Genomic DNA, 25,586 nt, shown 5'->3' with positions numbered 1-25,586 from the left:
CCCCCCCCCCCCCCCCCGATTCTATATATGGCATCTATATATGCCTAAGTTGTGCTTGCATCTTAATTGAGTAACAAGTCATTAACAAACAATAATTAGGCACTACCAACCAATTGTTGCAGTTAATTGGCTCCAATTAGGATATGCGTGTGAATCTTGCTAAGCGCTATTTTATAAAGATCCATGTGCAAATCTTTTAGTGAACAAAGGGGGCATGGTCATGGGAGAGGTGTTTTATTTATTATAATTCAATCTGTTTGTTTATTGTAGCCCCTGACGCAGCCCTTGGTGGGCGAAACACGGCCTGTGTCGGGCAATTTGTTTACATGCGGTATCTTCAATAAAATCTTTCTGATGTTATATTGATCTGCTGGCTTCTTTTTCCATATTGGATTTTGCAGATCGCTTGCCTTGTTGTTTCATGGGAGAGGTGTAGACAGGTCATGGGCATTCATTAAAAATGTGTGTAAGTTAAGCGTGGATTCCCGGTAGTCAGTAATACTAATGACTGAATACTGGGAATCCACGCCTAAGTTATCGCCTGGATTTACACCGGGTTTCAGTTGGTGTAAATCCTTGTGCTCAAAGTTTGGTGTGGAAATCGGATCTAAGCGCTATTCTATAAATGGCACACAACTCGGAGTGCCGCTTATAGAATAGCGCTCTGTGTGGATTTGTTTTGGCGACCAAATTTGGGCACTGTTTACTGAATCTAGTTCTTTATCTTTAGTTTCCCTACTGACTTCAGGCAATGATAACAGCATCAAGAAAAAGGAAAAGAACAGGTGAAGCTCACATCTCTGCTGTGGCCAGATTAATGTACAACTGCTATTTCGATCATGATACCCACGGTAATCACATCAATGATATCGGCAGTGGGCTAAAGTTAGGACATAAAGTGATGAACTGGATTGGGAACTGGTTGACTGACAGATAGCAGAGGGTGGTGGTAGAGTCTACTTGGAAAATAGAAATGTAAGTAGTGGAGTGCAGCAGGGATCAGTACTGGGGCAGATTCTATTTAACATATTTGTGAGCGACATTGCTGAAAGATTAAACGGAAAAGTTTGCCGTTTTGCGGATGACACCAAATTTTGCAACAGAGTGGACTCCTTGGAGGGAGTGGACAATATGAGAAGAGATCTGCAAAAATTAGAAGAATGGTCAAATGTTTGGCAATTAAAATTTAATGCGAAGATGTGCAAAGTGATACACTTGGGGTGTAGAAATCCAAGAGAGCAGAATGTGCTAAGGGAGTGAGAGACTGACACATATGGATCAGGAGAGAGACCTTGGGGTGATAAGTGTCTGAGGATCTCAAGGTGGCGAAACAATATGACAAGGCTGTGGTTGTTGCTCGAAGAATGCTAGGCTGCACAGAGAGGCATAACCAGCAGAAGAAAGGGGATGTTGATGTCCCTGTACACGTTGTTGGTGAGGCCGCACTTGGAGTATTGTGTCCAGTTTTGGAGGCCATATCTCTTGAAGGACATAAAAAGACAAGGCAGCAGGGCTGGCTTTAGGGGGTGGAAAACAAGGCAGTAGTCCTGGGCCCCCATATCATAGGGGGCTCCAAGTTTGCCTCCAGCCTATACCTCCTTCAGCTTGAGGCAAGCTTGGAGCCCCCTATGATATGGGGGTCCTTAAAGCTGGTCTTCAGCCTATGCCTCCTTCAGCTTAAGACCAGCTTTAAGGACCCCTCCCCAGTTTCTGCCGTGGGATCCTGAATGTCTAACACCAGCCTTGTGAGGTGGTTCAGAGGATGGTGACAAAAATGATACGGAGTTTATGCTTCAAGATGTATGAGAAGAGACTGGAGGATTTGAATATGCATATGCTAGAGAAAGAGAAAGAGAGGTGATATGATACAGACATTTAAGAACTTGAAAGATATTCATATTCAAACAACCCTCTTCCAGAGACGTTGGGGTGCTAGAACTAGAGGACATGAATGGAAACTGCAGGGAGGTAGACCTAAAAGTAATGTCAGGAAATACTTTTTCACAGAGAGGGTAGGAAATACTTTTTCACAGAGAGGGTAGGAAATGCCTGTAATGCCCTTCCAGGAGAGGTGGTAGATTCAATAGTGGTGAGCAAATTTTAAAAAGCATGGGATAGACACAGGGGATGCCTAAATAGAAAGAGGATGGAAACACAACATGGCTGTTGAGCTGTTATCATGGGAAAGAGTAGTGGGAACTGAGGCCAATGCCAGACAGACTTCTCTGGTCTGTATCACGCAAATGGCAAACAACTGAAAGCAGTGTCATTCTTTGGTCGGCTGCCACCTGGGGCGATTCACCGCTGCGCACCCCCTCCCACAGGTGCAGCATCGTCTATCCCCCCAGGTGCACACGACACCCCCCGATGCATCACCGCCCCCCCCTGGTGCATTACCTCCAAGTCCCCCCCATGGGTGCATTCTTCTTACCTGCTGGGGTGGCTGGCTCCGCAGGTTCCCTCCTCCCTCTGCCCCGGAACAGGAAGTAACAGCAGAGGGAGCAGGGAACCAGCGGAGCCGACAGCCATGTGGCTGCTCCCTGCACCCCTTCTGCAGTGTGCACCCGGGGCAGACCGCCCCCACCGCCCCACCCTTGGTACGCCACTGACTGAAAGAAGATTATGCAAGTCCAGCATTGGGGAACCAAAGAATATGCTGGACAGACTACAGTCTGTGTCCTGCAAATGGGAAGAGACAGGTGCTCACTTCGAAAATTGAACCGGTAGGCAGCACAAGCTATTTTTTGGCTGGGTCTCCAGAAGCAGCCGTTTGTAAAACGGGTCCCCGTTGGGACCTTAGCCAACCTTAGGAGGGAACCGACACGTTGTATAGTGAGCACAATGGGTGTTATCGCCTGAAGATCGGATTCTCCATATATTTGACTACACGCTGAGCTGTTGATTATGCTGTTGAATCTTATAGATCTTAACTTCTCTTCTCCAGACCATATAGGATTGGTTGTCATCTTTTTTTCTCTAAGTTTGTTCCAGTCATTTACATAGTAATTTAGGGCCCCACTTACTAAGTCACGCTAAAGGCGCGTTAGTGCTTTTAGCACACGCTAACCATTAGCGCATGCTAACTGTGTAGGCACCCACAATATTCCTTTGGGTGCCTACACAGTTGGCGCACGCTAATTTTGTGTACGCACTAAAAACGCAAGCGCACCTTAGTAAACAGGGCCCTTAGTGTTTGAGAGTGACTCACTATACCATAGATTTTTCTCTTTTTTCTCTTTTTTCTCCTTCAAAGGTGCCAAATCGTCCAAGATTTTATGGATTGCATCCCCGAGTAGTATCAGTTCCGTAAATTGTGTAGAACAATATGTAATTCTTTCAAATAGCTTTTGCTGGATAGTTTGCCAGTATTTAGGTGGTCAATAGACTAACAATAACCCTAAAGTACCCTTCTTACAAACATTCATAAATTGGAAAATCATAAGTTCTAGGGTGTCGTCACGGTGGCTATCGATAAGTTTGATGTAAAAAAAAGCTCTATAGATCAAGGCAAGCCCTCCTCCTTTCTTTTCTTGTCTTGGGCAGTTTATGGCCTTGTAGCCAGTGGGACAGATGGACAGGCTGTAAGGCAAATTGAGATCAGGAATCCATTACTCTGTTATGAAAACCAAATGTGGGGATAAGTCTCTAATAAATTCTCTGACTATATGGGCCTTCCCGCACACTGACCTGGCATTGAAATGCACACATTCAGTGACCTCATAGTCCAATGGGACAGCTTTGGTGTCTCTGCATGGGATCTTGGCTAGATTTTGAAAACTCATCTGTTCTGTCTTCCATCTAAAATTATCCCTTCTGACCCCAATAAGAACAGGTATGATTCTGGGGCATGAATGCAGGCAATCAATCAAATTTTCCAGTTTTCGATGGTGTACATTTTGTAGTTTGGGCCTCCATGAGCAGTTGATAATTACAGGGATGAGAGACAAAGTAACAGTACTCACCTCTGTTGGATTATTTGTAGTAAATAATTAGCAGATTTTTATACACACAGCTTCAGCTTTAGAAATGTTAATTTCTTTTCTTCATCTCTCTCTCATACACCCCAGAATAATTCACTGCTGAGTCACTTTAAAGTTGAAGTAACAAAACATCTGTTTACTCACAGTTTGTAGTTAGATTATATTCAGACAGGCTTATATATACATAATACTATACATTTGGATTATCAGCTCTTTCCATGTGCTTAGATGGTAATGGATGCTCACACCATGGATCCTCAGCTTAGGAGAGATCATGAGCTCCATGTGCTGTGCCTAACCCCCACAGGAAGTTGCATGGGTGTGACCTCTCTAAGTAATTCACATCAGAGGTCACAGAGTAATCACAGAGAAAAACATTTCTGACAGGCAATGCATGTAAAATACAATACATTCCAACAACCTCCACGTTTAGTGACTCTGCCAGCCCAGCCAAGCCCAGAATTAGAATTGAATAGAACCAATGCATTTTTTGCAATGGATCTGTGTTCTGTGACAATCACAGAAAGGATATTAGAACTCTGGCTGAGTACATATGGTTCTTAAGGAAGACGATGAAGAAACATCTATAGTAGAGTCAAAGCATTGCTCAAAGCCACTGCACAATCCATAGACAACAGCGATTGAGCATGGGAGCAAACTCAACCTACCCCTCTGCACCAGGGGCGTAGACAGACTTCGGCGGGAGGGGGGGTCCAGAGCCCAAGGTGAGGGGGCACATTTTAGCCCCCCCAGCGCCACCGACCCCCCCGCCGCCGCCACCATCAACAACAACTTTGACCCCCCTCCCCCCCCGCCGACAACCTTTCCAATCTGCCACCGTCACCTACCTTTGCTGGCGGGGGACCCCAACCCCTGCCAGCCGAGGTCCTCTTCTTCCCGCGCAAGGCTTCGTTCTGACTGTTTCTGCCATCCTGCACGTTGTATGTGCAGGACGTCAGATTCACAGAAGCAATGAAGGTACAAAGTAGTACATTTAAAACAAATGGAAGAAAATATTTCTTCACTCAATGTGTAATTAAATTCTGGAACTTGATGCCAGAGAATGTAGTAAAAGCAATTAGCTTAGTTAGATTTAAAAAAAAGGTTTGGATAGGTTCTTAAAAGAAAAGTCCACAAGCCATTATTAAAATGGACTTGGGGAAAATCCACTTCTTATTTCTAGGGTAAGCAGCATAAAATGTATTGTGCTCTTTTGGGATTTTGTCAGGTACTTGTAACCTGGATTGTTGGAAACAGGATGCTGGGCTTGATGGACCTTCGATCTGTCCCAGTATGGCATTACTTATGAACTTATGTACTAACCTTCCCAAGAGAACAATGGGACTCTTGGAAAATGGGAGAACCAAGGACCTTGTCTTCAATAAGAGAGTAGGGACACAAAGTGGAGCCCCTCACTGATCCAGGAGAAACTGTGCCCCTGATTGATCGGGAAATATCAACATGCTGGTGGTTTCCCAAAGTCTTCACTGACTCAACAAGAATTCCAGCCTGGTCAGCTTTCTATATCATTGTTTGTTTGGATTCTTGCCTTGGACTTTACCTGTGTGGATTATTGACTGGACTTTGCCTGCTCACCAGTGGGATTTATATTGATAACAACCTTGGTGCTTCTGTGCACAATCTACTACTTGAACTTTCTTTGTTGGTCATTGACACTCCCACCCATTCCTGACATGTCATCCTATTAGAAGGGAGTGGCTTTCATGAGAGAATAGCATAAGACTGTCACATGGAAGCTTCGCCTTTCCTTTACAACATACAGAAGCCGATGATTGATTGAGCGAGGCATTAGGCTGTGTCCCCAATGTGAAAAGAGTCGCCTTTGAGGCTTCTGTCCTTGTGATTCTACCACATATCTGTTTATATATATTTAGGATAAGTAATTGAAGATTAGCATTGTGTTGGTTATATTTATTGTTTTATACCCCTACTATTTAAAGTTTTTGGGACTATTGAAATTTTGATTCTATATGTAAAACCATAACATGGAGAAAAACTTATTTATCTCTTATTCTATCAAATACACTAACCAAGCATAAAGCTTGAGACACGTATCACTTAAAATATATAATATTGTAATTAAAATGTCACAATCGGTGACATAAGCGTTATAAGTGCTAATATAAATGTTGAAACAAGTGTTGCAATCATATACAATGAGATGTAGAAAAGATTAGATGTATATAATAAGAAAGTAAGGTAAGCCTCTCTACTAACTGATAATGACTACATATATGTAACCTAACAGCTATTTAAAAAGAAACTTTATTTAGGAAAAACAAAATAACAGCATAGGTAAGGACATACACATAATGGAAGAAGGCCTGTATAATACCTAAGACAGACAGGTGTTAAGGTTTTTATGTACCTAAACTAAACCTGTTATGATGGTAAATATAATTGATTTAGAAAGGAAACTGGTACCTTATGCCCTCCTCTACTTAAGAGGGTATGTATACACACATATTTGTAATAGCAGATCTGTCTCCAAAGCTTCAAATTTCATTGGATGTCTGAAATTTAGAATACATGCATATGATTTTTTTTTTGTTGACATTGAATTTGAATTTCAAAAGGTGCACCATAATTTAAACAGAAGCCTTTTTATGTTATTGCTTTTGGACCTTAAGGTATAAAGTAAATCATGACTTAATTGTTTTGCTAGCAAGATTATAATGCCAAAAAAACTGTGCACAAGGCAAGAGACACTATGGCCATAGACAAATGCAAAAGTATTGAACCTTGGTTTCTTCTTTGCTATAGCATAATAAAAACCAGTGATCACACACATGGCAAAATGAAAAGATGGTAAAAAGGCTGCACACTGCCACAAATGACTTTGTGTTTGTGCCATGGATCCTGGGCACAAACACTACCTTTAAAAAAAAGGTCTCAAAAATGTTGCTTCAAAATTATTTAGCAACTGGAGATAGAATTTAAAAAGTTTCTGGACAAAACCCACCAGGGTAACAGAAACAACTGGACAGTCCAGAGAAGTATAGGACACTAACATTCATTCTTGGGTGTTAGTTGGTTAGTCATGCAACCTCCCAAAGATTAGTGTTAAACATGACACTCTTTAACATTAAAGAGAGTTAGTAGATTAGTAATGTCAAGTTTTCGTTCTACCCCCTCCCCCCTTGTGGTTCTTCCAGCCTTCCTGGAGAGGCAGAATTGAAAGTCTAGCAGACATGCAACAGAACAAGGTCCATTCTCCTAAAACTGAAAGTCCAGTTAATTTTAGCCCAGGAAGAGCCTTGACAACCTACCATGCCCAGCCAATTTCCCTGGAGTCTGCCTGGAAAACATAAATACCAACAGTTTATTCATCAGAACCAAAGTTTTCATCACTCTCTTTCTCACTCAGAATGGCAGTAAGCTTCCTAGTGTGGCATGGCTTGAGCTGATTAATATGGACTCACTTTAGCGTACCTTCCTCATGACCGGTCTTCCTAATGCAGAATTGATAGGCTACAGCTGATGCCTTATCAACAATTTGGTAAGGGTCATTCCAGCTAGGCAAAAATGTATGAGCCTTGTCCCTTTCTTTCTCGAAATTATAATAGAAGGCCTTATCTCTGGTATTTGAATTCCAGTGATGTTAAATGTGTATATTTTTGATACTGTGCAGAGTGCTATTCTATAAATGACACTCTGAGTTGCACTTAAGAACCAATTTCTGTGCCAGTATTTGGGCACAAGGACTTATACCAACTGAAACCTGATATAAATTCTGGCACATAAAGTTAGGCATGGATCCCCGGTATTCAGTAATACTACTCGCATCTTTAGTGAATGCCCCTGACTTGCCCATGCCCCCCCATGGCTACGCCCCCTTTTCAGTTATACGCTAAAAATATTTTTGCGTGGATCTTTAGAATAGCGCTTAGCAAGATACGCCCACAAATCCTAATTGGACCCAATTAACTGCAATAATTGGTTGTTTGCGCCCAATTATTGCTAGTTAATAACTTGTTACTCAAGATGCACATGCAACTTGGCTGCACGCTGAAATTTGTGCATTGAATTTTGGATGCCATATATAGAATCTGGGGGTTAACGCGTGGCATGGTACGACACATTAACTGTAGCACAGCAAATAATGCAGAACAATTAACTCCATCTCAGTAGTGTTAACCAAATGGGAAGATGCTGGGAACCAGGGACTAACAGTGATCTGGGCACCCGGGCAGTAAAGTTCAATGGACCCCCCCCCCCCCCCCCGGCCACTGCCTGCCGTGCTGCTGCCGCCGCTCCCTACCTCACACCACAGCCCCCCTGTACCACCACAGTTTCTGCCCCCCCTCCCACACACTACAGTCCACAAGCCTCAGTGGGCCTTTCCCGGTCCTACCTTGAAGGGCCCTGGTAGTCTAGTGGCTTCTTTGGGGGCAGGAAAGAACCTCACTCCTGCCCACTGTCGCTATTATGCCTGGCGCTGCTATGTTTTCAAAATGGGTGCAGAGATTAGATTTCCCACAGTAGTCTCATGAGACTGCTGCAGGGAGTCTCGGCAGCCATTTTTAAAACACGGCAGTGCAGGGCAGAGTAGCAGCAGGCACTAGACCACCAGGGCCCTTCAAGGTGGGACCAAGGAGGGCACACTGAGACTCGAGTGGGGGGGGGCTGTAGTGTGCAGTGGCCCCCTAGGACCTCTGGGCCCTCGGATACTGCCTAGTTGCCTGAATGATCAGTTCGCCCCTGCTGGGAACATCTCCAACAGATAACGCAGAGGCCTGCTAGTTAACTCATGTTAATTTTAGCCATTAACATGTGGTAACTGCAAAGTTTTAACCCAGTTTAGTATTGTATCCATGGGAAAGGAGGCAGCATATGAGTAAAAATGTTTGAGTTGTGAATGCGTACGTGTTAGGGAGGAGGGAGAACAAGTCAGATTCATATTAGTAAGAGAGAAGATAAAACAGAGAAAAAGAGACTGTGATGGAGAGGGGGAAGAAGGACTGGCAGGATGGCTAGTGATGTTTCTTTAAAGAGATTTGGTTCTAGTATTCCTGAATACTTTAAGAGACCTTTGTAACAGTTGTGCAAAAACAAGACAATGTCAGTTTTTGAATTAGGGTCAATTTTTATATTTTCTTATTTTCATGTATATAATTGTAGTTCTGTATTTTATTGTATACTGCTCTGGACCCTTCAGGGGAAAAGTGCTCTATAGATCCAGGTCTAGATTAGATTACATTAGAAACTCTAAGGGGTCCTTTTACTAAGGTGTGCTGAAAAATGGCCTGCAGTAGTGTAGGTGCGTGTTTTGGCCACACGCAGAATCATTTTTCAGTGCACCTGTAAAAAATGCCTCTTTTTTATTTTGGGCCAAAATGGACATGTGGCAAAATGAAAATTGGTGTGCATCCATTTTGGGTCTGAGACCTTACCGCCAGCCATTGACTTAGCGGTAAGGTCTCACGTGTTAATCGGGCGGTAATGGTCAACGTGCGTTCAAATGCCGATTACCACCCACATGCCAGAAAATAAAAATATTTTCCAGTACGCGTAGTGGATGCACGTAAAAAATGAAATTACGACCCGGACCACGTGATAGCCTGGTGGTAACTCAGAATTGACGCGCATTGGGCTCGCGTAGGCGCTAACACGGCTTAGTAAAAGGGCTCCTAAATTAGTCACCAGAGATATGCAATAATCACTGGTACATATATCTCATCTCAAATTGTTCTTCTGCATCTAGGCTCTTGGTGAGTTCATTCTGGTGGATAAAGACGTGAAAATTAAGAAGAAAGGGAAGATCTACAGTCTCAATGAGGGATATGCCAAATACTTCGATCCTGCCCTCACAGAATATTTACACAACAAGAAATTCCCTGAGGTATGAAAACAGGTGTATTCCAGTCCTGCTTTTAGCTTCTCTGGTGTGATGATATCCTTTGTTTTCTTGAACACTAGCAAAGAGAGCAGCTGACATTGCATTCAGCAGAACAATCTGTAATCATTAAAGGTAACCTGATATTTCTTGGAAACAGATACCATGAGAAGTCCGTCATCTTTATATGTAGCCCTTTATAACGTAATCCTTGCTTCAGCATGAATGTAAATTAATTTCCAAAAAAGAAAAAAAAACCTTATAGAAAGGATGTGCAGACAGCACAGTAACATAGCAACATATTAGATGACAGCAGATAAAGACCAGTTGGCCAATTCAGTCTGCAGTCTGCCCAGTTATTCCAGTCCACAGTGGTAAGAATATCTCTCTCTACATGCCTCTGCTCCTGGAAGATTGATGACTCCTTTGCAATATGCTGTCTGGGCTGCTGAGAAGTGGAGAAGGGAGGACAAGATTCCCCTGGCCCGGCCTCAAGGAGGGCTGGGCACTGGCAGCCCAGGTAAAATTCAGTATGTTTCCCTTCCTTCCAACCCCCCCCCCCCCCCCCCCCATCCTCTACTTGTCTGGAGTTAATGAATGGCTGGCAGCAGTGATCAAGAGAGAGTGACCAAGGGTCCTTCTTCCTGCCACATCCCACCTATGCAAAAACAGGAAGCTACCTCACAGGAGGTGGGATATGGCAGAAAGAAGGACCCGTGGCCAGTGGAGCAGTCTCTCTTGATTGCTGCTGCCTGCCATTCAGTGACTCCAGGCAAGTAGAGAATCTGGGGGGGGGGGGGGCAGGCCCCTAAACATTGTTTGCCCCAGGCCCAGCTTTGTCTCTTGGCAGCCCCGTATGCAGCCTACAATGATGTTCCTTCCATAGCCAGTATATAGATATCTGTCCCAAGCATGCTTAAATTCTGTTATAGTCCTGGCTTCCAAAGTATGTACTGTTTTGACTGGAATAAAATGATAAGTCTGAAGAAATTAACGATAACTTCTATAGAGATCTGCACGATTGTACACAAAATCATTCACGCATACACCCCAATAAACATGCTAAACCTCGTGGACCTACCTCCCAGAAACACCACAAGATCATCCCGCAAATTTCTCAACCTACGCCCCCCCCCAGCTGTAAAGGACTAAAATACAAGCTGGTGCATGCCACTACCTTCTCTTACAGGAGCACACAGCTATGGAATGCATTACCTACAGACCTGAAAACAATCAACGAAATAATCACCTTTCGCAAAGCTCTGAAGACACACTTCTTCAACAAAACTTACAATGAGAACCGATAATCGATAGCCTCACTAAACCACCCCACCAATCTACTCAGTTATGAAAGTCCACCTTCTATAACTACCCTAATCAACCCTTCTTTCCTCTCTCTTCCCTACTTAATCTTTACACAGTACTAACTGTATCTGATATCCTGAAATGACAATGCTATTAAAACTATGTAAGCCACATTGAGCCTGCAAATAGGTGGGAAAATGTGGGATACAAATGCATTAAAATAAAATAAATCATTGTAAGACAGGCTCCACACATAGATCTTCGATATCCGTCCCCTCAGCTGCAGTTTTCTCTTGATTGGGGAAGGAGAAGGGGAGGAAAGAGAGAAGAAGGTAATCTTGGACTGCCTCTGGTTTTTCTATCCTTCTGGGTTTTTTTTTTTTTTTAACCAGATAACCCTGCACACTAGTAGTAAGTTAAATGTTGTTTTGTTCAACCTTGGGTCATCTGAGCAGAGAATGGGCCTCATTTCCATTACCTCTGCTGGTAGATTTTTCCAGGCTAAAAAAAGACCAACCAAAAGAGCAAGAAAAAAGCACCAAGGGCATCCAAAGCTGGGATAGCAGAGAGTTCCTTAATAAAAGACCCAACACAAGCTGTGTTTCAGCAGCCATGCCTGTATCAGGGGTCTGGTAAGAATGGCTATCTGAGTTAAAAGACCATCAGGCTCATTTTCAAAGCACTTAGCCTCCCAAAGTTCCATAGAAACCTATGGAACTTAGCCTCCCAAAGTGCTTTGAAAATATGCCTCCATATGGTCCAGCTGTAGTGTAATCAGAACCATGCCACAAAGCGCGTCTCGCTGGCGTGGTTACAAAGAAGCACCAAAATTCCAGGCATCTTTATCACCCCTTCAGTAAAGAGGCATATTCTCCTGCTTCCTCTGGTTTTGCATTCCTCCATCTTAATGTCATTAGTACATACAGCAAAGCCTGTCCAAAGCAGCTAGAAAAATGCTGAGAGTTCTCATTTGTTAGTGTTGTGTTAGTTTTGTAAGCGGTTGTTGGATTGGGCCATGAGTGGCAAAGCCAGGGGTGTGCTGGTAAATTGTTAACAACAGGCTCTTTCTCTGGATGTAGCCAGCTCTGCAGTTGGAAGGGCCAGGGGTGGCCGGGGGGGGGGGGGGGGGGGGGGCGGGGGAGCAACACTTGCCTCTGTCTCCTCCCTCCCTTCGTGCGGGCATGCTAGACATACCTTTGCTGGCAGCCAATAAATGGACTGCCACCACTCTCAGGGCCGTGCCGATGCGGTAAGCGAGGTAAGCGCCGCAGGGGGGCGCCCACCTCTGGAGGGCGCCGCCGCGGTGCTTACCCTCGCCCCGCCGAGGACTTTAAATCTTTTGGCACCAGAGAGGGGGGTGCCGCCGCTCCCGCTGCTCTTCACGATCCTGGCACCCCCCCCTCCCGCACCAGCCCTTTAAATTTACCTCGTGTGCAAGTAAAAGAAGCGGATCCGATCATCTCATTGGGCCTTCCCTCACTGTCCCGCCCTCCTCTGATGCAACTTCCTATTTCCTCTAGGGCGGGACAGTGAAGGAAGGCCCAATGAGATGATCGGATTCGCTTCTTTTACTTGCACACGAGGTGCTGCGCTCGCTATCGCGCCGGCATTGGCAATTTCTTTTTAAAGACGGGTGGCAGGGAGAAGACGAGGCAGGGTGAGGATGGGGGACAGATGGGGTGACCGTGAAGGTGGGGGGGGGGGACTCGGATAGCAGAAGGGACTGGATGGGAGACAGATGGGGTGAGGGGGATTCGGATGGGCAGAAGGGACTGGGTGGGAGACAGATGGGGTGAAGGTGGGGGGCACTTGGATAGCAGAAGGGACTGGGTAGGAGACAGATGGGGTGAGGGGGACTCGGATGGGCAGAAGGGACTGGGTGGGAGACAGATGGGGTGAGGGTGGGGGGCACTTGGATAGCAGAAGGGACTGGGTGGGAGACAGATGGGGTGAGGGGGACTCGGATGGGCAGAAGGGACTGGGTGGGAGACAGATGGGGTGAGGGTGGGGGGCACTTGGATAGCAGAAGGGACTGGGTGGGAGACAGATGGGGTGAGGGGGACTCGGATGGGCAGAAAGGACTGGGTGGGAGACAGATGGGAGAAGGGGCATGGAGCTGGAACTGGGGTCTGAAAAGTGAGCAGGAGGGAGAATGGGGTCAAGCCTGGGGCAGGGGTGGATGGGAGAATCAATGGATCTGGAACTAGGGGCAGCCGCAGGTGGGAACTGGGAGCCGAAAAGAGGGGGCAGTGAGAGAGGGGGGATAGATCCTGGATGGAATGGGGAGTGAGAGGGAGGGCAGACCCTGAATGGATGGGAGGGCAGAGAGGCATGGATGGGAGGGCAGGGCCCAGGGAGAGGACAAATTGCTGGAAGGGGAGGGGAGAGAGGATTGCTGGCTATGGATGGAGGAGGGAAGGGCAGAGAGGGACAAGGATGGACATGGGGGCCCAGGGAGAGGACAAATTGCTGGAAGGGGAGGGGAGAGAGGATTGCTGGCTATGGATGGAGGAGGGAAGGGCAGAGAGGGACAAGGATGGATATGGGGGCCCAGGGAGAGGACAAATTGCTGGAAATGGAGGGGAGGGGAGAGAGGAGGATTGCTGGCTATGGATGGAGGAGGGAAGGGCAGAGAGGGACAAGAATGGACATGGATGGGAGGGCAGGACCCAGGGAGAGAGGAGAAATTGCTGGAAATGGATATAGAGCAAGAAATGAAGAAGAAAGGAGAAAAGTAAAGAAATAAATGGAAAGGAAGCCCTGGAAACGGAGTTAAGAGGACAGATAGCAGCAGAATCAGATACTGGGCCAGCATGATCAGAAAAACAAAGTCACCAGACAACAAAGGTAGAAAAAAATCATTTTATTTTCATTTTAGTGTTTGGAATATGTCCACTTTGAGAATTTACATCTGCTATCTTATTTTGCAATGTATAGCAATTTGTTTCTAAGAATATTGCTGACAATTCCTTTCAGTGTGGCAAGTGGTGAGCGATCATTTTCATGGGGGGGGGGTGATCATTTTCACCGGGGGGGGGGGCGCCAACTGATAGTCTGCAGGGGGGCGCCAGAGACCCTAGGCACGGCCCTGACCACTCTCAACGTCTTGCTCTGAGCAGCATGCTGGAACTTCTCTCACATGCTCGAGAAGTCCCAGCCTGCTGCCCAGAGCTGGAAACAAGGAGCGGGGAGCAGCAGTAGTCTATTTACTTGGCTGGCAGGGCTCAGCATCCCCACCAGCAAAGTAAAAGATAATTCAGCAGGGGGCCCAAGCCCACATTTTGGGAGCCCGTTGTTAAAGTAGCCATGGAGGGCCCTACTTTAACAACCGGCTCCCAAAATTCTTAAAAACTTAACAACCGGCTCTTGCGAGCCTGTGAGAGCCTGCTCCAGCATACCACTGGGCAAAGCTTTCAAAAATATATAGAACCCAAGGGTCAAAAATGCACATACATTACTGATCATATTCTAGACATAAAAGAGCAGTTCCAAACAGTGGGGGTGGTTTACTAAAGCTTAGTTTGAGTTATCTGCTATAAGGCCCATTTTATTCCTATGGGCCCTGCTGCAGATAATTCAAGCTAAGCTTTAGTAAAACACCCCCAGTGGTTGAGTTTATCCTATAGCAAAGCAACAAGAGATGCCAAAGGTGATCCATCCTAGAAACTGCCCCGGTGAGTGTGAGACTGAAAACCAGAAAACTCTCACTCATTGGTCAAGTGCTGGGGGTATAAAACTGGAAAGATATAAATGTATCACTTTGCAAATGAAAAGAGCAACACAAAAATGATATTTAACTTCCTTTGGTGCCTCTGAAAGGCTATGGACAAAGTGAAGGCAGCATAAGGACTATTTTTAAAGCAGTTTGCCCCAGTAACTAAGCATTTATTTATTCATTCAAACATATTAATCAACTTCTCAAAACCAAAGGGTTCCACACAAGGTGATGAACAAATAAAACACATAAAACATCATCTCATAAAAACAAAAACACATAAACACTAACTTATACATAAAACACTAAAACATGTGAGTTTGTGTAGGGGAGTTCTCCAGATGGAAAACTTTCCATTGCTCAGTGCTTGAAGTATGCATGTGATTTAACAGCTCATATACTTAAAGCCGCAGGAAAAATGGGTTGGTTGACATAAAGGGATGCTGTGTTATGCATGGGGTTTTGATGTTGAAATCCTGCTTTATATTTTGTTGCTTGCATTATGCACCTGCAGTATAAGGCTATGGGTACTTTTATACACACAGACTTTTCTAGGCAAAATTTTCAAAGGAAAGTTTAGATACAAACTACCTGGAAAGTCTAAAAATTGCCCCCAAAAGGTTAATTTTACAGTAGGGGGCACCTAGGCGGGAAAGAGATCTATATGCTATGCCTATTTTATAGAGGCCACTAGTAAATACTCTAATAGAAAGTTTTTTGAGGACCTTCAGAAAGTGGGTACTTTGTAAAATAATTGATATCCAAACCAACACTGTAATTCTCCACGGGTCCATTTTTTATATTATTATTATTATTATAAAAATAGCTTAAATTACCTTTAAATTTCTACACTCTCATGGTTCTTCCTCCACCCCTATCCCGCTCTCTGTTGGAGTCCCTCAGGGTTATGTCCTTGGACCCCTTCTTTTCTCTATCTACACCTCTTCCCTGGGCTCCCTGATCTCGTCTCATGGCTTCCAGTATCATCTCTATGCTGATGACACCCAGCTTTATCTCTCCACACCTGACATCACTGCAGAAACCCAGGCCAAAGTATCGGCCTGCTTATCCGACATTGCTGCCTAGATGTCCAACCGCCACCTGAAACTGAACATGGCCAAGACCGAACTTCTTGTCTTCCCACCCAAACCCACTTCCCCTCTACCTCCACTCTCTATTTCGGTTGATAACACCCTCATCGTCCCCGTCTCATCTGCCCGCAACCTCGGTGTCATCTTCGACTCCTCCCTCTCCTTCTCTGCGCATATCCAGCAGATAGCCAAGACCTGTCGCTTCTTCCTCTATAGCAGTGATGGCGAACCTATGGCATGCGTGCCAGAGAGGGCACGCGGAGCCCTCTCTGTTGGCACGCGCGCCGCCGGTCGCCTCACCCAAAACTTAGCCCTCCCACCCACCCACCCAGCGTCAAGCATTCCTCCCTCCCTCCCACCCGGCACCAGCCCGCCCAGCCTCCATCCCTCCCTCCGAACCCGAAGAAATTTAAAAGTCTTCCCTTGTTCGAGTAGGCGGCGTCAGCATCAGCAGTAGCAGCGAAAAGCATGCTGCTGGTTCGTCGTGTCTTCAGCCTTCCGTCTCTCAAGCTCTCTGGTCCCACCCTCATTTCCTGTTAGGGCGGGACCAGAGAGCTTGAGAGACGGAAGGCTGAAGACGCGCCAAACCAGCAGCACGCTTTTCGCTGCTACTGCTGATGCTGACGCCGCCTACTCGGACAAGGGAAGACTTTTAAATTTCTTGGGGTTCGGAGGAAGGGAGGGATGGCGGGCTGGTGCCGGGTGGGAGGGAGGGAGGGAGGAATGCTTGACACCGGGTGGGTGGGAGGGAGCCCTGGTGCACGCTGGGTGGGAGGGTGGGAGCGAGGTCTGGTGCTTGGGTGGGAGGGTGGGTGGCCTGCCTGGTGGGAGGCCTGCCTGCTCGCCTGCTTGCTGCTGCTGCTGCTGCTTGGGTGGGTGGGAGGCCTGGTGCTTGGGTGGGAGGGAGGGAGGCTTGGGTGGCCTGGTGCTTGGGTGGGAGTGCTGGGTGAGTGCATGGCCTGGTGCTTGGGTGAGAGGGAGGCAGGCCTGGTGCTGGGTGGGTGGCCTGGTGCTGGGTGGGAGGGAGGGAGGCTTGGGTGGGAGGCCTGGTGCTTGGGTGGGAGGGAGAGAGGCCTGCCTGATGCTTGGGTGGGTGGGAGAGAGGCCTGCCTGGTGCTTGGGTGGGTGTCCTGCTGCTTGGGTGGGAGTGCTGGGTGGGTGGATGGCCTGGTGCTGGGTGGGAGGGAGGGAGGCCTGGGTGCTTGGGTGGGAGGCAGGCCTGGGTGCTTGGGTGGGAGGCCTGGTGCTTGGGTGGGAGCATGGCCTGGTGCTGGGTGGGAGGGAGGGAGGCTTGATGCTGGGTGGCCTGGTGCTGGGTGGGAGGGAGGCCTGCCGCTGGGAGGGCAGGGGGGAGAGGAGGGTGGCTGGAGGGGAGGGCAGGGGGAGAGGAGGGTGGCTGGACATGGGCGGCTGGAGGGGAGAGGAGGGTGGCTGGACATTTGTGGCTGGAGGGGAGAGGAGGGTTGCTGGACATGGATGGAGGGCAAGAAATGAAGAAGAAAGGAGGAAAGTAAAGAAATAAATGGAATGGAAGCCTTGGAAACAGAGTTAAGAGAACAGATAGCAGCAGAATCAGCGACTAGGACCAATATGGATAGAAAAACAAAATCACCAGACAACAAAGGTAGAAAAAAATCATTTTATTTTCATTTTAGTGTTTGGAATATGTCCAATTTGAGAATTTACATCTGCTGTCTTATTTTGCACTGGGTATACTGGAGCTGTAATAACTTACAGAAATGATTTATAATGAAAGAAAATCATGTTATTTTTTTCTCCTATACTAGTATAATATTTTCAATGATGTTTGTTTATATGCGCCAAGGCTGGTGTAAGGGGGTGGCTATCATGGGGTGGAGTCATATGTGGTGACCCCGCCCATAATGAGTACCGGCACTTCGCGATGAGTAATTACATTTTGGGTTGCTGTTTGGGCACTCGGTCTCTGAAAGGTTCGCCATCACTGCTCTATAACATTAGCAAAATCCGCCCTTTCCTCTCTGAGCACACCACCCGAACTCTCATCCACTCTCTCATTACCTCTCGCCTTGACTACTGCAACCTACTCCTCACTGGTCTCCCACTTAGCCACCTATCCCCCCTTCAGTCCGTTCAGAACTCTGCTGCACGTCTTATCTTCCGCCTGAACTGCTACACTCATATCACCCCTCTCCTCAAGTCACTTCATTGGCTTCCGATCAGATACCGCATTCAATTCAAGTTTCTGCTACTAACCTACAAATGTACTCGATCTGCAGCCCCTCCTTACCTCTCAACCCTCATCTCCCCTTACGTTCCTACCAGTAACCTCCGCTCTCAAGACAAATCCCTCCTTTCAGTACCCTTCTCCACCACCGCCTACTCCAGGCTCCGCCCTTTCTGCCTCGCCTCACCCCACGCGTGGAACAAACTCCCCAAGCCCATACTCCAGGCCCCCTCCCTGCCCATCTTCAAATCTCTGCTTAAAGCCCACCTCTTCAACGTCGCCTTCGGCACCTAACCTCTACACCTCTACCCAGGAAATCTAGACTGCTCAACTTGACATTTCGTTCTTTAGATTGTAAGCTCCTTTGAGCAGGGACCGTCCTTCTTTGTTTATTTTGTACAGCGCTGCGTAACCCTAGTAGTGCTCTAGAAATGTTAAGTAGTAGTAGTAGTATAAATATAAATGGCATTCTGAACAAATATTAATATCAAAAGAAGTCTTATAGAATGCTAATTCCAAAAGGAGACCCCCATGACAGAAAACATTGAATGAACAATTCTTAAGAATCGCATATTTTTAGAAAGAGGAGGCTGAGGTATCATTTGATTTCTCAGTCTACAGGACAATCTTGGGATAGTGATAGACACTAAGGACCTCTTTTATCAAGCTGCGCTAGTGGTTCCCAGTTGGCAATGTTGACAAAGCCCATTCCAAAGCTACCCCCAGCACTTCCAGACCACCCTTGGGAACTATAGAACTGGTGAATGCCAGATCACCTGCAAAGAAATCCTCAGTGATCCATGATGTCATCCATGAAAAGCATCTTGACATTTTAGGAATAAGTGAAACCTGGCTAGATGAAAATGAGAGTTTACTCCTGGCTGAACTATGCCCAACAGGTTTCAACATCCAACATCAACCTAGATCAGCAAGATGGGGTGGAGGGGTAGCAGTCTTGATTCAGGATACAATCAAACTGGGCATAATCGCCATCCCCCAGTTAAATGAATCAGAATCTCTTTTAATCTAGCTAAAAGAGGAGAAACCAATCTGGCTGCTCATGGTATCCCGATCACCTTGTAACAACACATTATCCATGCAAGAACTCCTTGATCTGATTACACAAGTGACCCTGAATTATTCTGGTGATCATGGGAGATTACACATTGAAAGATCAGATACCACCACAGATATCTTCCTGAACATGATGATAGCACTAGGATTCACACAGGTGATCAATTCGCCAACCCATGAAAACAGTCACATACTAGACTTGATATTCTACAAATGTGTTGATATCGCAGAATACCGAGATAGCTGATTTGAGATAACACCCCTATCATACGACTATGATATCCTAAGAAAAGATTACCAACAGCAGTAGTATTAGGCTACTAGCCACAGGTCCTGTTGTAACCAATCAGTTGCAGGCAAAGACCAGAGCTAACTAAACCCTAAGCCACAAGAAGAAAATCCTGAATCTCATCCTTGAGGTCCCTTAGGTTCAGAGTCCAAGGGGGTGATGAATCAGCTCCTTCTGTTCAGGCTCCAGCAGATTTCCTGCGCCCCTGCATATCAAGTGTTTAGTCCAAAATCTCTATTCTGTGTAGCTGGTTACTCAGTCTCTGGGGAAGCCACCAGGCTGAGGCTGAACTTGACCTTGTCAGCTCTCAGCACAGGGAATCACAGTTCACAGGTGTTTAGGAGAACTATCCATCAGGCAATCCTCTTTTCCTCGCACCTCTTTCTTTCTCTCTCTCCTGCCCAGCACTGGCATTCCTCTGAGTCAGGTGACACACAAGAACCAATCATCAACCATGTATCTCTATCCAGCAGATACCCACGGTCATGACAATGAGGCCTTGTGATTCCAGCAAGAATCTCTTATCAGTCACAAGTCTGATGGTAGCAAACTCCCCTCCATGTGTCACAGATGTACTGGAGACTCTGTCTCTGTCCTATGCACCTTCCTAGCAGATAAAGTGAATGGCTAGTGCACGTAAACACATGTCCTTAGATAGTGATGTCACTACATAGCTGTGCCAAGAAGTAATTTTCCTTGAAGAAAGCTGGTTTCTGATTAAATCAGGCCTCCAGCTGCAGAATCCATATTTGGTTCAGGAGAAGATGGTTCAGGCCTAATTAGCAAAGATGAGCCAGCAGGAAAAGACCCCTACAGAACACACATCAAACAGTCAGGGCCGGTCTTAGGCAGAGGCGACCAAGGCGGCCGCATAGGGCCCCGCACCGAAGGGGGCCCCGCGCAGCCCGCCTCAACTCTGCCTCCGCTCCGACCTCCACTCGCCTCGGACGACGACCGCATCATTCATGATGATCCCGCGGCTCAGCCACTCTGCTTCCGCCACCACCGGCGCGGCGCCCACCCCCGGCTTGGGCCTGCTGAGCCCACCGTCAGCTGCCGAGCCCCCGGCGACAGTAACTTTGCAGCGAGCCAGGCAGCGACGGCCCCACGCCCGACAGCGACAGACAAGTTGCAGCGTGACGGCTCACCTCCAGACTCCAGCTTTTCACTTCCCGCTCAATGTCCCGCCTTCTGATGAGGTATTTCCTGTTTCCGCGAGGGCGGGAGTCACTGAGCAGGAAAAGCTGGAGCCTGGTCCAAGGTGGTGAGCCATCGTCGCTGACTGTGGTGCGAGCGAGAGTGCGTGCAGACTCGGTGGAGCCGAGCGAGCAAAGCAACAGACAGGGCTGCCTACAACAGTTGTGCCAATTCATTAAGGCAGGCAGCAAGCCAGGTATGATGATAGCTTTTTTTTCTATAGGAAGAACCTTTTTGAATTAAAGTACTGTCTGTCTCTGTGGTGGTGATTTGAAATGTTTCAGCTGTATGTCCACCATTTTGTCAAAGGTTTTTCCTGCCTGGGACCCTTGCTTCCAGTGAGCAGAGCCACAGTAGTCCCCTTCTTCCCCTCTTCAGTCCCTGCCCACCTTTACCCATAGATATCCTTTTAATCATCTTTTACCTCCCTTCTTCAATGCACCTTAATTTTATTAATTCTTCCTTCTGAGCCTTACTCATCCTCCCCTAAGTGGTCCCATATGCCTCATCCTTCCCCAGGGTTCACCCCAAGTCTCACCTGTACTCCACTACACCTCAGCCACCCTCCATCCTCCCAGTATCATTCATTGTCTCACTAGTGCTGCCACACATCCCCATCTATCTTCCTCCCTTAGTGCTCTCCCACTCCAGATCCTGTTATCCTTTCCCAATATTTATGTCCAAGCCTCTCATCTCCCCAGTAGCCTGTATTACAGCCTTAGTCATCCTTGCTGCAGTGCTCCCCTAACTTCATTCATCCTTCTGCTCTCACTCATCCTGCCTCCCCAGTGTTTCCCCTATTGTTAGTCACTTAATTTCTCCACTGCTTTTCCAGGTATCTCCCTTCTACTCTCCACATCCAGTGACTCCCCTCTTCACCTCCCTCCAGCATCTCTCCCTATCCCTCTATGTCCAGTATCACCCATCTCTCTTTTCCTCTCCATGTCCACTGTCCTATTCCCTTGCACCCTTGGTGGTCTAGTATCTTCTCTATGGTCCCTATTTCATCCCATAGCCTCAGCATGCCCCTCACATCATCTCCCCTCCAAATGGGGCCAGCCCTATCACTTAGGCGATTGCCTCGGACAGAAGCAGTACAATTACCATGGCTACCTTCGCCTGTCTCTCAGGTTCCAGTACAATAATCTTATCAATGGGGTGGGGCTAGGTGGGGCGGGGCTAGGATGGGGCCCCACCAAATTGGTCTGCACAGGGCCCCGTACTTGCTAAGACTGGCCCTGCAAACAGTAACTGACTTACAATACAGTAGTAGACTATAATCTACTTTTCAAAAACTTCTGGATTTGAGTTTGACTGATTCTGAGCCCAGGCATACTTATCAGAAGAGCGGATAGCCCTCAACAGCTTTGGCTGGCTTCTGAAATACGTGTGAAAGTCTTTGCATGACATACAGTTAAAGTTGTACTGCACAAACAAAATTACTTTGACAGATTCAACCAGTAGGGAAACAAAGAGGAGATTAGCAATGCATTTCTCTCTTTAGCACCTCCATGTGGACAGACTAATAGACCAGAGATGGTTTCTCTCATTATCAGGCAGATGATCAAAAGCCCCGTGCTGTTTCAAACAGCACTCTAAAATAGCGCTGGAACAGCGCGGGGCGCTATTAGACCTATGATCAGAGATAATGCATGCAAATTTAAGCAGCACAATCATTTCTGATTATGGGGTAGAAGTGCGGGAGAATTGTGCCTGAGCATGCGCTCAGCACAATGCTCCCGCACTTGTTTGACAGGTCTGGGCTGGAGACCAATGAAAAGAGAAGGACGCCCATCTTTAAATCAGAAGATGGACGTCCTCAACTGCCCCGTTGCAGGGACGGCCAAATTTCAAGAGGGTGTCGGAGGTATAGCGACTGAGCAGTTGAGGACGTCCAAAATGACTCCTAGCCATTTAAATCGCTTGTCCACGCGGTTAACCGGGCATATTCAGTGGCACTTAACCTGATAGTGATACTGAATATATCCAGTTAGTGCCTCAGCCAGTGATTACCAAAGCTGGTCCTGGAGGCACGCCAGCCAGTCAGGTTTTCAGGATACCCACAATGAATATTCATGAGAGAGATCTGCATGCACTGCCTCCACTACCTGCAAATCTATCTCATGAATATCCATTGTGGATATCCTGAAAACTTGACTGGCTGGGGTGCCTCCAGGACCAGGTTTGGGAACCCCTGACCTAAGCCAAGACTGGCCATTTTGTTGGTGGTCAGGGGCAGAATTCGCACTTATGCAGTTAAGTGCCAATATTCAACATTTAACCATATAAGTAACAGCCTAAATAGGACCACAAAAAACACTGTCCTATCTTTATGCAGTTTCTTATGTGATTAAGTGCTGAATATTGAACTTAACTACATAAGTTGTAACCAGCTGCGTACGCCCGGATGTTCAATGCTGGTACCCAGATATGGCCCAGCATTTAATATCTGATGATAAAGCCAGTGGCGGCCAAAGAAATACTAACCACTTCTGATCGAATATCTACCCCTTCCTTGATATACTGCCTTTCAATAGGAGTAATCAAAGTAGAGTGGAGGAGTGGCCTGGAGTGGAGGAGTGGCCTAGTGGTTAGAGCACTGGTCTTGACATCCAGAGTTACCCAGTTCAGATCCCACTGCTGCTCCTTGTGATCTTGGGCAAATCACTTAACCCTCCATTGCCTCAGGTACAAGCTTAGATTGTGAGCCTTCCAGGAACAGGGAAATACCCAGTGTACTTGAATGTAACTCACTTTGAGCTACTACTAGAAAAGGTGTGAGCAAAATTTAAACAAAAAAATAACTAAAGTGGTTTACAATATAACCAAATGCCAGTGCTTGCCAAACATTTTCAAGCCCCCCCCCCCCCCAAGGCACTTCATAATGATGCATCTATTTAGAGCCAGGTCCTAAAAAACAGATGGGCAAGCGGTCTGCTAGTCCCAGTAAAATGGAAGATGAAGCAGACATGGTGGAAGATGAACTTACAAGTCTTTATTGTAGAGAGCAGGTAAAAGGATGCTCGACATGGCTGTGTTTCGCCCAGCAGGGCTGCTTCAGGGGCAATATAATTCTAATAAACATATAAAAACATAAGTTAAAACCAAATTTCAAACCAAATATATCAACAATTATAAACAAATAATTAGAACCATATTAATATAAAATCAAAATAAAAGGAATACTTAAACTGCTCAATAAGTACATACTAACATAAATATTATAAATACATATAAAAAGAGTCTGGAAAACCAGTTATGATGTTCATACATAAATAATGGTACATCAATCAATAATTATGTAAATTGAAAACGTAGGCTGAAAACATTATAAAACAAAATTTAAAAAGTTTGTATATACTTAAAGGTAACATGCATATAAATATATAATACAATGAAAGTGCATAGGGGGCCTGTTATGGTGTTCTTACATACCCTCAAGTAGTTATTCTTTCATTTTCCTCAAGGTAGGTGAACTAGGGTGTGGAGTAACCACCTCCCACGTAATACTGAAATAGCCATAAAAAAATCATCACTATTAATAGTTAAGTTCATCTTCTACCATGTCTGCTTTTTCATCTTCCATTCTATGTAGAGCCAGGTGCAGGTTGCAACCCACAGTTTGGGAAGCACTGCTGTAAGCTCCTGAGGGCAGAGATATATTGTATATAAATACTTATCGCCACTGTACTTCCAGTGGAACTCTAAAAATTGGTATTATAAAAATTGTCTTGCAGCCCTGGTAATGTGCCTTCAGTTTAAGCATGGGTGGCTGAGACCCACGCAGAGTGGGGAGCACTGTTCTGGCCACCCTGTTGAGCAGACTGGATGGACCATATGGGTCGTTATCTGCCAGCATTTACTGTGTTACCCTATTGTTCAGGAAAGAAAGAAAGAAAGAAAGAAAAAGGAAACAGAAAAGAAATAGGGAACTCAAGGGGTATGCTTCCTTTCACCACAAAGAGAATTATCAGAAAAATATTTCTATCAGAACTTCTACTTTAAATTGTGTTTAGATTCTTACCTTCCCTCCACCTTTTCCAGCAAGCCCACTCCTTTATTGAAGTTGTTCCATAAAACATAAGAATAGCCATACTGGGTCAGACCAATGGTCCATCTAGTCCAGTGGCCAATCCATATCACAAGTACCTGGCAGAAACCTAAATAGTAGCAACATTCCATGCTGCCAATCCCAGGGCAAGCAGTGGCTCCCTGTGTGTCTCAATAGCAGACTATGGACTTTTCCTCCCAGAACTTGTGCAAACCTTTTTAAAACCCAGAAATGCTAACTGCTGTTACTACACCCTCTGGCAACGAGTTCCAGAGCTTAACTATTTTTTTTTTGTTACATTTGTACCCCACGCTTTCCCACTCATGGCAGGCTCAATGCGGCTTACATGGGGCAATGGAGTGTTAAGTGACTTGCCCAGAGTCACAAGGAGCTGCCTGTGCCTGAATGGGAATTGAACTCAGTTCCTTAGGACCAAAGTCCACCACCCTAACCACTAGGCCACTCCTCCACTTTCTTCCTATTTGTTTTAAAAGTATTTCCATGTAATTTCATTCAGGTCCCCCTGGTCTTTGTACTTTTTGAAAGAATGAAAAAGTAATTCCTGTTACCTGTTCTACTCCACTCAGGAATTTGTAGACCTCAATCATATCCCCCCACCACCTCCCCCCCATCTCTTTTCTGAGCTGAAGAGCCCTAACCTCTTTAGCCTTTCCTCATATGAGAGGAGTTCCATCCCCTTTATCATTTTGGTCGCTCTTCTGTGAATCTTTTCTAATTCTGCTATATGTTTTTTAAGATACAGCGACCAGAACTGAATGCAATACTCAAGACCAGCAGTAATAGGATTCCAGCAGTAGGTG

At 46.1% G+C, this 25,586-nt stretch overlaps 1 protein-coding gene across 1 annotated transcript in view; it reads left to right on the top strand.

The window, feature by feature from the left end:
* The window catches only part of LOC115463300 (fructose-1,6-bisphosphatase isozyme 2), a 92,207-nt gene that overhangs the window by 20,902 nt on the left and 45,719 nt on the right, over positions 1-25,586 (top strand). The window contains exon 5 of the mRNA XM_030193690.1: positions 9,706-9,843. Within this exon, the coding sequence (XP_030049550.1) occupies positions 9,706-9,843 (138 nt within the window). The remainder of the gene's footprint in view (positions 1-9,705; positions 9,844-25,586) is intronic.

Source organism: Microcaecilia unicolor, chromosome 2 (genome assembly GCF_901765095.1).
Source record: "Microcaecilia unicolor chromosome 2, aMicUni1.1, whole genome shotgun sequence".
Classification (NCBI taxonomy): domain Eukaryota; kingdom Metazoa; phylum Chordata; class Amphibia; order Gymnophiona; family Siphonopidae; genus Microcaecilia; species Microcaecilia unicolor.
Note: the sequence above shows the minus strand (reverse complement) of the source record. Positions and strands in the feature narration are given on the sequence as shown.